The sequence below is a fragment of the Tauraco erythrolophus genome, chromosome 11 (genome assembly GCF_009769465.1).
Source record: "Tauraco erythrolophus isolate bTauEry1 chromosome 11, bTauEry1.pri, whole genome shotgun sequence".
NCBI classification, from domain to species: domain Eukaryota; kingdom Metazoa; phylum Chordata; class Aves; order Musophagiformes; family Musophagidae; genus Tauraco; species Tauraco erythrolophus.
In genome coordinates this window covers 28,085,489-28,100,698 of record NC_141475.1, presented here as the reverse complement: position 1 = coordinate 28,100,698, position 15,210 = coordinate 28,085,489, and the positions used below count along the sequence as shown (strand labels likewise).

At 42.3% G+C, this 15,210-nt stretch overlaps 1 protein-coding gene across 1 annotated transcript in view; it reads left to right on the top strand.

The window, feature by feature from the left end:
* RSRC1 (arginine and serine rich coiled-coil 1) overlaps positions 1-15,210 on the top strand; it is a 174,561-nt gene that overhangs the window by 135,221 nt on the left and 24,130 nt on the right. Inside the window, exon 7 of the mRNA XM_086618401.1 lies at positions 5,233-5,301. Coding sequence (XP_086474527.1) covers positions 5,233-5,301 — 69 coding nt within the window. The remainder of the gene's footprint in view (positions 1-5,232; positions 5,302-15,210) is intronic.

Here is a 15,210-nt window from a genome sequence, read left to right as displayed (position 1 = left end):
ATTTTTTCCTAATATCCAACCTGAATCTACCTCCCTCTATTTTAAAACCATAGCATGAAGAGAAACTGCTGCCATTGGAAATTGGAGTTAATTTTTTGTTGCTGTTAATTTTACGTTTTCACGTGCTCAATAATGGAGAGGAAATAATGTTATACTTGTGTTATAGGGCCGGGTCTCGTCTCTGTGGCGTGGGAGACGTGTTTCTCCTGGAACAAACTGTAGCCGTCGCGATGAGGGCCGTACGTTGAGTCTTTACAAAAACCACCAGTTTTAGAATCATAGAATCATAGAATGGTTTGGGTTGGAAGGGACCTTAAAGATCATCTAGTTCCACCCCCCTGCCATGGGCAGGGACACCCTCCACTACACCAGGTTGCTCAAAGCTTCATCCAACCTGGTCTTGAACACTTCCAGGGATGGGGCAGCCACAGCTTCTCTGGGCAACCTGTTCCACTGCTGGTTAGCAGCTTTCGAGTGGAGACAAGCTGATGAACATCCTTTATGCTATTTAGAAGATGATTTATTTGTGAAGACCATTTGTTTTCTCTCTCTCTCTCTTTTTTTTTTTTCTTTTTTTCCTGGAAAAGCTTCTTTCTTTTTTTTGTTCTATCAGATGTAGTCTCCGAAGAGATTGTTCCAACATTTCCTGTTAGCATAATGTCGTGCAGTAAGACAGCGTGTTTTAATGCAGAATCTATTGATTTTTGCAGCGTGTTTTTGTACATCTCCGTGGTAAGCTGAGGGTGGCTGTTGGCTCCCAGTGCCACCTGAACTGATTAGGCAGTTAAAAGTATTAGCAGGGCTAAGTGACCAGCAAAGAGAATGTATGGTTAGTGTCATTAACTGGTATATTTAACAGTATCATATATGCAGCCAGTAAAATTAACAGTATTGATAAAACAGTACTTTCTGTCCAACAATGAGAAAGATATTTTAATTAATTTTCATTTTTTAATTTTTTCATTTCAGTATGTAGCATTAGGCAAAGAAAAAGCTTGAAGCCATGTTTGCGTGCACTGTAATTTTAACCGTTGAAACGGTTGTTTCCTAGATACAGGCTGTTGTTAGAGCAGTGATTTGGGGGATTTTACTGAGAAACCTTGCGAAAACAGGGGTTGAAATACTCGGTTCTGAAAACACGGGGCTGCTCAGGCACCAGTCTGCTTCTGCCTCCTCCCTTCCACGTGCGCATGATGCGTCTCCCCAAAAACTCCCCTTTGTATCTCTTGGTTATCACTTGCATTTAGGGCCGTTTGAGACCTCAACGACCTTCACCTTGCTCTCCTGCTGTGCTCAAGGATGCAGCACAAGCAAGTTCGAGCATATGTCACCGTTCTTCATGGAGGGATGACCTACTCCGTTCCCAATGCCCATCCCGTGCTGCGCTTGCCCACCGCGTCAGCGGGTCGCTGTACCTGTTTGTTCATGGTGAAAGGCCGTCCCGGGACACCGCACACTGGGGATGAGATGCCCCAGTACCACACTGTGCTGCGTCCTTACTGGTTTGGCTGAACTGCAGGAGTTCAAAATAGTCACAACCCTGTCAAGGTCACTGCCGCGGACAGTCTGCTACGTGAAATACTGTGTCACCATTTACGATTCTGGGACAATACTGACCATTTCCTCACTAATGGTTCATCTAAGAACACATTTGTCTTTCTACCCTAGTGACATGGACAGTGTAAAGTTATGCAGTTGATCCAAAGATCAGCTGGCACTGCAGGTCTGCACTGAAAGGGTTAACGCAAGGCAAAGCAGTAGACCTGCTTCATCCCTCTGATGAAGGTAATTCCCCGGGGAATTACCTCCTGTTCATTGATCCCCAGTTGTGGATCTGTACAGATAATTGCTCCTCAACAGGAACCCACGTTGCAGGTCTGGCAGGTGAGCTGCGTTGCCATCAGGGAGCTCTGCGCTCCGACTCCGCCGCTCCCCAAAATCCATGGCAATTGTGTTTGCTCCACCAGGAAGGGCTGGGGTGCCGGGTGGGTTTGCCAGCTCGGGCTGGAGCCACTTCTAGCTCCGTGGTTATCAGGTGTGGAAAGCAGGTGGAATGCAGCTGATCAAAGAGCTGGTCCGGTTTCAAAACACATTTGCATATTCGGATTTAGGATATCAGGACATGGAGACATGGAGGGTATTTTGAGTTTGGTTTGTGTTTTTTTTCAATAATAGAGAATAGAAAATAATATTTTTTCAATAATAGAAGAATACATTAAGTAAATGTAACTTAGTTTTAATTCAATATTAGTGCCTTTGTTGTAACTTAGCAATATTGTTCCACTTCTGCATCCCGTTTGTTTGTCCGAGTAGCATCTCCGTACTCTGCTCGTAGGTTATTCTTGCTGCAAAGATAGGATTTATTTCTTCTTCCTTTGCACTGCATCCAGCACAACGAGCTGCTGATCCCAGCCTGGCTGGAACAAGCACTTCTGTCAGGGACACCTGGAAATGACTAAAATTCTCTTTCATCCTGTTATACTCGTATTAATATTCCACAAACTGCTAGAAAATAGCTGCATTTCACAACTTTCCTCTTTTAGTGTAGGTCAACATCTCAAACATCTTCCATGTGTCATTTGCCCATCCTTCAGAGAAAAAAAAAAAATCAATAGAATTGTAATTTTATCTGGGGTTGGATGAGCTCTTAAATGCTGCAAGCTGGAGCACCTCTTTATTTATTTATTTTATATTTTAGAAAGCTTTGTAAGCAGGCAGACTTTTGTCCTGCTAGCTGTTTATCCACGCAGGAAGCCCAGTTTCGGGAGCAATCTCAGCACTCCAACTACCTGGATCAATTAAAACCAGACTTTTGCTGAAGTCACTTCTTTGATCTGCTGGGGATGATCAGCAGCTGTCTGTCCTTCTCCGGCTTAAGGAAAATGCATTGCAGGAGAACTGAGTTCTCCTCCAAATATCAGGTCTTTTAAGTGCTTTTGGGTGTGAGTGGCCAGCGTGTGTTCTGCACCCCCTGAAATTTGGGGCAAGGGCACAATAGTTCTCAAAACAGAGAGGGTGTATTACCCTTGGAATGAGTTGTGAGGATCTTTTAATGTTGTTTAATCACAACTTGATTTGATCAAACTAAATCTCGGGTTTGAATGATGCTTTGCCAGCGAATAATGGCAGAGAATTTAGAATATTTTAAGAGAATTGTTAGCGTGACATTCCTGAAGCACCACCTGGCTTCGGTGACTTCTGTTGGTCGTAATGGACGGTGCCCTATAACCTCAGAGACTTACTGCTCTGTGGATTCATGGGCGAAGTTAAATTGTTGTTAATGAGCAATTTGGAGCAGAGAATTGTCCTCGTGATACTTCCTAAATTGCTGCATCATCCGTATAATTAACCAGGACTTGAAAGGACAGCTCTGTTTCTGCTCGCAGAAGTTCTAACTATACTTCCAAGGGTTGGAAATGAGCATTTTAAAGTTAACAAATACAAAATAGAAAACAGCGACATCTTTTATGTGCGTTTTAATATTTTTTTGCCTCGGATAACCACTGAGATATCCAATGAATTGTTCCTGCGCAGCAACAAATCGGTAAGGAAGAAGAAAATAGCAGAGTGGAATAGATAAATCTAATTTAGGCATGGTAGTTTATTGAATCTAAATTGTGCCCAGTTGGCCCAAGAGCTATATAAGCAATCCATCTTGTGTTGATAATGGAGCCTCTTGAAATCCACCTGATGTTTGCATTATTAAATTTCAGCCTAATGAGCTCCGCTAATACATATTGAAGACAGTTGTAAGGAGCAGAATGGGAATCTGAGCGGGATAATTTGAAAGAAACATAAGCTGAGCGTTTTACATGACTGAAGGGGTATATCTACAATTACACGTACAACCAAAATTGAATTTAAGTGGAATTTCTATTATCCATGTCCTTTTACCAGGGAGAATAAAGTGTAAATGAAGTAAAAGTCTTTAGAGTTACTAGCAGTTTGTTTTTATTACCTAATTTAATAGATTCTTGTAATGATCTTCGCTGGCAGAAAACTTTTACTATTTCATGGTTTTAAATGTAGTCTAAATATGTAGAAAAGCACGTAAATGGAAACAGATGTCTGTGTGATGACTTGTGTCGTTTGGCACCGGCGTCGAAGCGGTGTGTTTTGCGAAGGTGTAGCTATCACACCCCACTCCTGATCTGAGTGGTGTTTTCCTAAATTATTGGTTGCTTCAGTAGGTGGTAGGACTAAGAATCTGCAAAACTGAATAAGCGTTGGCTATTTCTGCCGTGGTTAACAGTGGTTTTATTACATAAGAAGGCCTGGTTTAAATTCCAAATTCTGTTTCTTTTTGGTTCTTTTCCTTTTGACGTGGTGATACTTTTTAAAACTGAATATTTCATCAAGTATAATGCTATTAGAGACTTATTCTCACTTAGTTCACTCATCAGGCAGTGAGATGGCAATAAAAGAGAATGGCTCCTTTGAGACATTAATGCTTTGGAATAAATGATGTGCTAGAACAGAAATTTAATTAATTTACAGAGTATATTGATAGTCCCTTGTTACTGTGCTGTATATTTTTAATCTTCTTTAACATCTGTAGTAAAGTGTTTGAAAACCCCTGCAGTTGAGCAACTAGTAGATAATTAAGTAATAAGGGAAGAGGTTTCTAGAGGGAGAAAGATTCTTTTTAAAGAATACTGTCATAACATGAATAAAGTACTGCTGCCATGATTTGCAGTGAAGAGAAAATTGTATACTACCTAATTTAATACTAAGTAATAGGTATTTGACTCCTGTTTTAAATGCTGTCTGCAACTCCGCGTCCCTGAAAATATTGTTTTGTTTCCGTTTTATCCTCAGAAGAGGTTTTTATGGATTACTCACTATGGTAGCAAATCTGCTGGTTTTAAACATGCTGCATTTAGTTGTCTGTCGTTTGGTTCAGGGGCAAGCAGGGTGGATGACTGGTGTTTAAGACAAAAAACTCTGAAAAGTTTTACTTAACAAAAAATGAAGGCAGAGATTTGTATCGAACTAATACTGCATCCAAAAGTTACCCTCCGTAGTACCATTTACGCTGTCGTCTCACCTGTAGTAGTATCTTTAAAGAAAATAACATAAGAACCAAATTCTCTTCTTTCATGCACATCGACTTCATTGTGGGATCTACAAAAAGGAATCTGCAATTGAGTTTAAACCTCAGGAAATGTTGTTTGACAAGATAGATAAATTAATTAAGAATAACGTTTGGTTTTGTACTTCTTTTCTTTTTAGCTAAAGCAGATGAAGCATTAAAGGCTAAAGAGAGAAGTGAAGAAGAAGCGAAGAAAAGAAAGGAAGAAGGTAATGCATTTTTTTTAATTCAGTATCAAACTAAAATCCAGTAAGTCAGAAACTGTTATTTTTAAGGGACCCAGCTCCAGTGGGGCTGCGTGATTTTCTTACAAGGGCATCTGAAACCGGGATGGCCAGTGTGCCACTCCTTTGGTCCACCACCACCTTCTGCTCGTGACCTGTAAGATGAAGAAATCTGCTAAATGCACCAAAAATTTCAACCAGATTTTTAAAAATATCTTAGCTGCCATTAAAGCACCCTACTAATTTGAGACAAAGTTATAGGTTAAGACCTTAAGACCAGCCAATGCCACTGGTTTGGGTGCTGGATGTGTTGCTTGATTAAAAGAGCGAGTGCAGCAGTTAATTTTGTCTGTGTATTTAGTCTGTGTGATGTCACAAGTGAGCTAATCTGTTCCTCAATGAAATCCAAAAGCTGGCAGGACCTGAGTGGTTTTCCTTTGCAATACAGTAGGTGGAAAGTTAATGTATAACGCCTGGATAATTAAAACAAATTTATTTTGCTTGTATGTTGGTGAGATGTTTTAAACAGCGTGCTGGAGCCAATGCAAACCATCTAAGGAGCCTCCAAGTTTCTCATTTTCAGACGTGATAGACATCCCTGTCTCAGAGAAAATATCTCAGTTGTTCAAATTGAAATGAATCATTTTACTCTCTGTGACATCTATTATTTTTTGCGTTGACTTAAACACACAAAAAATACAGGGAAGGTCTTCCTTGCGGTGGTTTTGCTCTAGAAATAGAAGTTGTTGCACGTTGGTCACTGCAGTGAACTTTCTCTGCAGCGTGTTTGATGTAAATGATGATCGGTTCCAGGTCGTAACTGTTATTTAATACACTGGACAGTCTCCATGTAAATGTTTTCCTGATTCTCCCTGCCCTGTGCCCCTTGTCTGCCTACCTGGGATTGGACGGATGCACACTCACTGGTTTAACCACCCAGTACACGGGACCTAGGTCTGGAGATGATGTAATGTTCCAGGAGATCATGCATTCTTCAGAGCTGGCCCTTTGGGGGATTCATTTACGATGAAAATCAGAGTCGTGCCCACGGACCAACCATGCTCTGGCCAGGGCCAGGACATCATATATGGAGGAGAGTGGTACGAAGTAAAGCTGTTTAGGATGGCTTGAAATTTAAGCAGGAGTTAAGAGATTGAGACATTTTTCATTCCCAGTGTGATAACAAAATCATTAGGCTAAAGGAAACCAGGAAAAGTTGTGTGAAAGGGAAGAAGAGGTCGTAGGTTGATTGAGTTTGTAGCAAATGGAAGAAAACACCTAAAGGGGACGGTAGTGGTGTTTGCAATGTTCACTGTGCCGTCTCCTCCAGTCTTTCCAAAACATCATCCTTCTTTCCAGTCTCTCTAATCTTACTGGAAAGTCTCCTTGTGTCTGCCCTCTCTTTCCCTGTCTCTGAGCACGCCGAGTTGAACTTCAGGGTGAAGATAGGAACTTTGGGTTTGCATCTGTTGTGCCTCCGTCTCTTCTCATCTCTCCTGGACCTTCCAGGTTCCAGAGCCTGATTCTCCTTCCACACATGCTGTGTTTAACCCCTGCTACACCGCCATCCAACAATCCCACCAGTTTCCTGATGATGAGGTTCCTTCTTACCCTGCTTTGACACCTTCTTTTCCAGGAAACCTTCTTAACGACCAAATGGTCTCGAACAGCTAATCCCTGCTTGCACTTCTTTCCCCAAATTCCCATTCCGTACCTTGATCTGAGCTGCTGCAGTCTTAGGGCTCCAAAGGCTCTGAATTTTGTGGAAATCTTTTACATATTTATTTCATTTTGGAACAGGTTGTTAGCAAGATTTTTGGATTAGGAAAATACATCCTACCTGTTTCCATCTCTTCTTAGGTGCTGTTTCTTTGGCTACAGTCAAATTTCTCCAATTTTCTTCCTTCCCCATTGTTTCTTTCGCTGGAACTCCAGCCTCAATAATTCCTGAAGGCAATTTAAAGCTTATTTGCACTTCAGATACAAACAAACTGCTTTAAATCCTCATGTGTGAGTGAGAAAATTAAGTATACTTTGCAGGTCTGATTCAGCTGGTTGCTGTCCTACAGGATTTATACATTTTTACATGATTTCCCACCCCCTGTTTGTTTCTAGATTCAGATGTCTTTAATAAGCTCCAAATTGTGGGACTTAACAGTGAAGTGTGCTAAATATGTATTTCAAAACTCTGATGTAATCTTTATTAAAAATTCATGCGATTGATTCCTTTCATCTGTTTTGGGCTTTTGGTTTGGTTTGGTTGGTTGTTTGGGTTTTTTTTTTCCCAGAAAAGAGTTTTGCATTATCAGGCTAATCCAAAGAAACTGCTTTAAAAAAAGCCATCCAGAAGTCCCCAATTTCATGTATCTGTCGGTGGATGAAATTGCCACCTCTGGTTCTTCTCTTTAATCCTGCTCTAGCACACTTTTACCAGCCTGATGAGATAACGCTTTATTAAAATAGAGGGAGGTAGATTCAGGTTGGATATTAGGAAAAAATTTTTTACCATGAGAGTTGTAGAACACTGGAACAGGTTGCCCAGAGAGGTGGTGGATGCTCCATCCCTGGAGACGTTCAAGGGCCGGTTGGACGAGGCCCTGAGCAACCTGATCTAGTTGGAGATATCCCTGTTCCTTGCAGGGGGGTTGGACTAGATGGCCTTTGAAGGTCCCTTCCAGCCCTAACCATTCTATGATTCTATGATTCTATGATTCGGTGCTAACCACTGTCCACCCATTAGGCTTAACTGCAGAGGACTGGTTAACTGGGCAATCAGCTTTCACTCATACCAAATTCCTGGTAATTAAAGGTTTATTTAGCTCCTGACAAACTTGTCGCTGCTGGCCCTGCGCAGTTTTAGGTATAAAGTACTGAATATCTTGCACCCAAAGCCCCTTCTCTGCCTGACAAAAATGGGAAATGCTATGTAATTAACTTTGAAAACTTTGAACTCATCAAGTGCGTTTCTTTCTCTGCTTGGAAGAGGTTGGAGGTGTTCACATTTAATAAACTTTTAGTTTAATGATGTTTAAAAACGGCGAAATGGATACTAAGCTTTTTATCACTTCAAAGAGTATTGGGCAATTGTTACATCTGAAAGAAACACTTTCTTTTATATTAATTTCCTAATTATATTATCTGGGATACAGCACAAGAACTTATTATAATAGAGAAGTTGATGCTCCTGCATCCCATCTAAATGGGATGGATGCAGGAGTATCCCCTAGAGGATCATCACCACTGCAGCACCAGCCTCACGGTCCTGCTGCTGGTGGGGCACACACTTTGGGGGGGCTCCAGGAGATTTAAGCTAAACTGGGAGCAGTTCAGAAGGGTCTCAAGTAAAAGTTGATAGCACAGATTCATGGACAACCACCACCTCAAAGCAGACCTCGAGCAGCGTGCTGCAGGTGGCCCAGTGCCTTTGAAGTCTACGGGGTTTACTTAAGCTACATCAGGAGCGTATTAAGCTCTGAGCGTGGCTCTTTGAATAGACCGTTGGGTATGAAAGAGGTCTTTTTGGCTGTAGGACAGCAATCCAGGACACTTTAAAAAAAAAAAATAATCCCAAGTTTGGAATGACAGTGCTGCCCTGATGCAGCCGAGCGTTACGATTCCTTGAGTGTTTTGCAACGTATCTCATATAGCATCCAGAACACTTGCAAAATCAAATATACATCCTCTAATTTTTCCTGTGGATACAGTCATAAGAGGTTTTATATAAATATACTAAGATTTATATTTTATATAATATATTTGATTTAAAAATCCATCTATGGTGACTTTCCGTAGGGAGTGGACACCAAAGTGCCTTCTGTGCCTTTAGAAGGATTCCCTTGCACTAAAAAGCCATCACAACATACATTTTATATATCTGAAAATAAAACCCTATAAAAATCTGTAACCCTCCCCAAATTATCTAGCCTAGCAAAAAAAAAAAAAAAACAAACAACACCTGTATGTTCCCAGTGCTTTGCTCTCCTACCATTTAGTGAATTAACTGGTGTTAATTCCCTCTTTTCTTAACAGCAAAGGGCCACTCACAAGAGCAGGGCTCTGAATATGGTTGTTTCTCTGTCTTCTGCAATCCAGCTTCCATCTGCTGGGCAAAGTCTTCCGCTAGCTTTCGAGGAGGATTACGTGGAGCAAGATTATGTGAATATCTTCTTAGTAAATGAGTTAGGAATCTAGGAACTGAGACGAATAAACTGCTTTTCTGTTCCCATGCGGTTGTGTTCCTGCGGGAGAAGGCGGCTCTGGCTCGTGAGGGCTCCAGATGACTCTGGATTCAAGCGATCTCTCTTCTGACTTGTCTGCAAGATGGTACTTGAAATCGTTTTCGTTCCCCTTCTGATCATTGGAAAGGACTGAGGGAGAAGTTCCTTCAGATTTTTTCACTTCCCCTAACTTCTTCCTACGTAATCATTCTACTTGTCCTCCAAGGTGGCCGTTGCTCCAAGACTGTCCGTTGCTCCAGCCTGTCTCCAAGGGCATCAGGCTGCTGGTGGGAGGTGGTGAGCATCACTTAGGACTCATTTTTCTCTTTCCTTCACTCATTAAGCCGTGTTTATCTCAACCCACAATTTTTATTAATTTTTTTTTTTTTACATTTTCTCTGCCCGTTCTGTCCCCCGTCGTGCTGGAGACCGCGAGCGAGCGCTGTGTGGGTGCGTATCTGCTGGCTGGGTCAACCCACAGCACCTCTCCACCCCTCTGTCCTCTGGCTGTGTGGCTGTGCTGGATGGTTCATGGCAAGGGGGAACGTGTTCAGAAATGCCCACGGGGTGTGACAGGTGATCGTGTCACCGTCCGTCGGGGACTGATCTGGGGTTGATTATGGGATGAGGATACGTAACTAGAGCAGTCACCTAAGCCTGCTGCATTAGGTGACCTCATTAGATGATGGTGTTTCTCATAGTGTGTAAATTACAGTGGTGTGTTAGAATGTAATTCTGGGCCCCCCAGTTCAAGAAGGACAAGGAACTGCTTGAGAGAGTCCAGCACAGGCCACTAAGATGATGAAGGGAGTGGAGCATCTCCCTTAAGAGGAACGTCTGAGGGAGCTGGGTCTCTTTAGCTTGGAGAAGAGGAGACTGAGGGGGGACCTCATTAATGTTTATAAATATGGAAAGGGTGACTGTCATGAGGATGGAGCCAGGCTCTTCTCAGTGGCATCCAATGATAGGGCAAGGGGAAATGGATATAAGCTGGAACATAGGAGGTTCCGCTTAAACATGAGGAAGAACTTCTTCCCAGTAAGGGGAACAGAACACTGGAACAAGCTGCCCAGAGAGGTTGTGGAGTCTCCTTCTCTGGAGATGTTCCAAACCCGCCTGGACGCGTTCTTGTGTGATCTGATCTAGGTGGTCCTGCTCTGGCAGGGGGATTGGACTAGATGATCCTTTGAGGTCCCTTCCAATCCCTGACATTCTGGGATTCTGTGAATGTGACATTTCAGGGATGTATGTAGAGATGTATTTTATGTAATAGTGCTAAGGATGGTATTGTAGTAGATGTCTGGTGTTTCTGGTCTGGGGATCTCTACCAAGTCTCCCAAAATTAAGTTAGGAGCTCTGCTGAGTTAAAGCTGTGTGCATCCTTCACGGCTTCATACAGGACTAATTTCCTGCGGCAGAATTGCATTACAGGCACGGTCAGCAGCACGACTGAATTGATGCTACTCACCTAGAGATAGAGGCAGCTGAAAAAATAAAGCATCTTTCCCAGGTTCCAGACATCTCCCTTCAGCTCCAAGTCTGTGCGTTGAAATCTCTCTGGAACTGGACAAAGTACTGGGTAAAATACCGTAAGTTTATCGTAAAATACCTCAGGTTGGCTATTCTGTCTTTGAGGAAAAACATTTTTAAAGTCTTTGACTCTTCACTGCTTCAAAGTCAATTCTGAAAATTTCGAGTTGGTGGAATAATATCTATCAGCAAGGAAAATTTGAAAGAGTTTTCCAAGTGGTAGGAAATATTTCCTTAATTGTGCAATGATGGCTTAGGGCTTGCCTACAAAAGGTAACTCGGGAAAATTCTTTGAATCCCTGGCTGCAATGAATTTCACTCAAAACCACAATGTTCTAATCATTTAGTTTGTTTTACTTTGGGGACTGTGGGGTGCTAAGGGAATTAATTCGCGCTCAAAGTTAATCCTGCTTGGAGAAGGTACATATGATGCTGAAGAAGAAAAGGCGCATGGACAAGCGGGATGGCCCGGGCAAAGGGAAAAGGAAAGGGATGGGGGGGGAAGGAAGGGAAAGGGGCACTTGCAGATGGAAAAGGGACCAAACCAGCCAGATGTGCCCGCTCCGCACCATGGCACCGGGGAGCCTTTCCACCCGCCCAGTTAGAACTGCAGTGGGTGATTCGCTGCAGGAACTGGGGGGACAGGCTCACAGCGGGGCCAGGGAGCTCCACGGGCACAAATTTGCAGCGGATGCTTCGGAAAAGACGTGTGTGGGTTTTTTTCCTTACATCCCATTGTGAGGGGCTCATATGCTAGCAATTGCTTGGCCTGCACCCATTATAGAGGGCGACTATGGAAAGGGGAAGGGGGAAAAAAAAAAGTTGGTTTAGTGAATTGGAAATAATGGTAATTTATAGCGAGAACAGGAGGAAAACTTCTTTCCAATTTATTAATAAGCACCATAAAAACTGTCCTGTGGTGTCTTTGAAACAGTTGTGAGGATGTTAGACTGTTTTGAAATGAATAGAAAATGTTTCCTGAAGAGAAGCTTGTTAAATAAAATTCATCAATTTGTCTGAGGAGTTAGCTACCAATTAAGAATAAAAGGGTTTATTTTCACTGGAAAATAAATGGTCTTGTTAAATTGTGTATCGAGTGTTTAAGCATACCAAGACCATGCAAGATATCCAGAGAAAACGCACCATGAAACACCAGTTTTGTGTAGGTTTATCTCCCGTACGTATTTACAAACCAGACATTTATCCTCCTCGTGTTCATCATGGTGCATGTACGTGTTCCCTTTCCCATCTTGGCCATGCAGATTCCAGCTGCTGGGTACCGTTGGCATCTTTTCCTTGCAAAAAGAGCTTGTGGCAATTTGTCTCCATTCTCGCTTCTTCCTACGGCTTCTGCAGCCAATTTTGACCCCTCTTTGATCCGCTCTTTTGGAATTTGCAGCTTACCTATAACTGCTTGGAGGTGTGACCCAGGTGGACAGAGCTGCTGCTGTTTTCTCCCATTCCCAGCTTTCCCATGCTTTGTACAAAACATGTCGCGATTATTTCACCCACTTTAGACTGATTTAAGTTCGTTTGTCTTTCCTCTTTCTGGGTATGCAGAGAACAATTTTGTATATTTTTGATCATTAAATTCTCCCTGAATCACAGAATCCCAGAATGTCAGGGATTGGAAGGGACCTCAAAGGATCATCTAGTCCAATCCCCCTGCCGGAGCAGGACCACCTAGATCAGATCACTGGATTAGCTTCTGTTGCATGAGTGGGGGAAAAAAAAGTGAAAAATCAATTCGGTTTGATTTTTTGTTTTTAATTCACACAGCTGTTTTATTTTGTGCATAATTGTCCATAGTGATTCCCTGCCTGCTCCCCCAAGCCCTCCTGGGTGAAATGTTAATGATGAAATTGTGGAAGTCCAGTGGTGTAAAAGTTGCCTTGTGTTTTGGCCATTGTCACCTGATGAACCTCATTCTGTTTGTTCATCTTCAAACCAGAGTGTTTGCGTAAAATATCCGTAGATTCATCAATAAATTACTGCAAACCATTTTCAAAGGGTTTTCTTTTCAAAAAAGCAATCTTTTTTCCATCCGAAAACTCTAAATTTTGAATTTTGAAAAAAAAAAAAATGAATTCTCCAACATTCACATTCCTTTAAACCCACAAAATGGCTTGAAATATAAGTCTCCAAAAGGAAATTTCTGAGCTTTCAGCCCGTGCAGGCAGCAAGACGTAACCTTGACTCGGGAGAAGTTGAGCTTCTCCGCTGCAGGACGCCAACCCGCCCGTGCAAATAAAGTGGTTGTTTCTCAGCCCCTGAAATCTGATTATTCACCCCCCGCCCTATAACGAGGGTGCCTTAACGTTCCTTTTATTGTCATTTTATTGCCAAATCGGGTGTGAGATTAGATGTTGGATGTTACATGTAATCTGCTCGGAAATCAAATTATTTGACCTCCAAGCCCACCAATGCCCCCTCCTGCTGCTTTGCTGTTAAATATGCAGCGTTCTCCTGTCATGAATACAAATCGAGGACAAATTAGAATCTACAGACAGCTGACCTGAGCTCCAGATTAGAGACTGGGGGCTTGTGCTGTTTTAAATGTTTTAATTACCATAGTCCCTATAGCCAGTTGAAGGACACACACCGGAATGATTTTTTTTTTTTTTTTTTTATTGTGACAAAAAAGCAAAGAAAGGAAGAAAAAGGCTCCCTCCGTCTCATTTGAATTTTTCAGTTAGATTGCATTTGCACTTCCATTGGAGCTATGCTAATTTGCTGCATGAAATTAGGTCTATTAATAAAAATGGCACTACTTTTACGAGAGTATTTTCGGTGGAGAGCTTTTTCTACTTTGTTTTTGTTTATTTTTTACCTTGTGGAACTGCCTGAGAAACGACATGAAAATCGTAGAGGGGATTTTAGTGTCAAACTTGGTTTTCACTCCAGGTCCGGCCAGCCAAACCCAACGGCGCTGAGATGGGTCGTAGCAATCGTTGAAATAAAGCGCGCGACGTGCCGCGAGAGGAAAATCCACGTTTTGGATTGCGTTGCTGGGAGACTTTTGGATTGTTTCTCTTAGTACACCGTGCAAAAATAATATTTTTAGATTTTCAGTTTAAAACACATCTTGTCACGAAGCGCATGCCCTGCAGTTGCGCGGGGAGGAGGAGCTGGGGGCTCTCCGCGATGGAGACGGACGTGCAGAAAGGTTTATGTCAGCGAAGAAGGGAAAGGAGCATCTCAGAATGCAGCTAAACACGGTTTGTTCTTTCAAAATCAATCAATAGGCAAATCGATGTGACGGTGGTGCTCGTGCTCGGGCGGGCACGGGCATTGTCCTGATGCCTTTATCCTGGAATTTGCATTTTCTGTTTCTCGCGCGTGTTGGCCCAGTGTTGAATTGATTAGTTATGCCTACCCAGTAAGCAGTGAAACATTTTTATATACTCTGGGGAAATAAATTTGGCAGAAAATCAGCATGAGTAGATTTAATTATCACTCGGAGACCTTTTCCTTTTCTGGCTTAGTGATCCTGAAACTCCGTGTGTTTCGCTGAAATCTGTGTGGACGCTAAGCTTCGCTTCCCAATTTGTTCCTCCACGCAATGATAAGCCAAGCAATTACTGGTTTATTGATTTTTCATCATGGCAAATTTAAAGTTGATTTTTTCCTGAAAAGGCAGGGGTGATTAAGTGTTTCCCCTCGGTTTAGTACAAGAGAGCTGTGTGGCAGAATCTAATATCCTGAGGTCAACCTCTGCAGGCAGATAATACGGTGTCTTGGCCACGTGTTAAGGAGAGAAATCAGGGCTACAAATGTGATAGGATATATGTGGAGACAGTTTAATTTGCTCCGTTTATATGAACAAGTCATGTGGCACATGCTTGGAAAACATCATTTTGAATAGGCTTTGGAAATGAAGCCCACGTGGGCAGGAGGAACGAGGGAATGCAAACGAGAGCGGCATTAAAGCATTTAGTGCTGGGAGAGAACTGCCCTTTAAACAGAGAAATAAAAAAAAATCCGAGGTTTGTCCCGGTGGGGAAAGCACCTGACGTTTTATGGCACTTTTTGGAACATGTGGATTAATAGGATTTAAATCAGAGCAGGGAAATCGTGCTTTGCACAACTACATACCGTATTGCTGTAGCCTAAATGGACTTTTAAACCAGCGTATTTTATGGAGTTA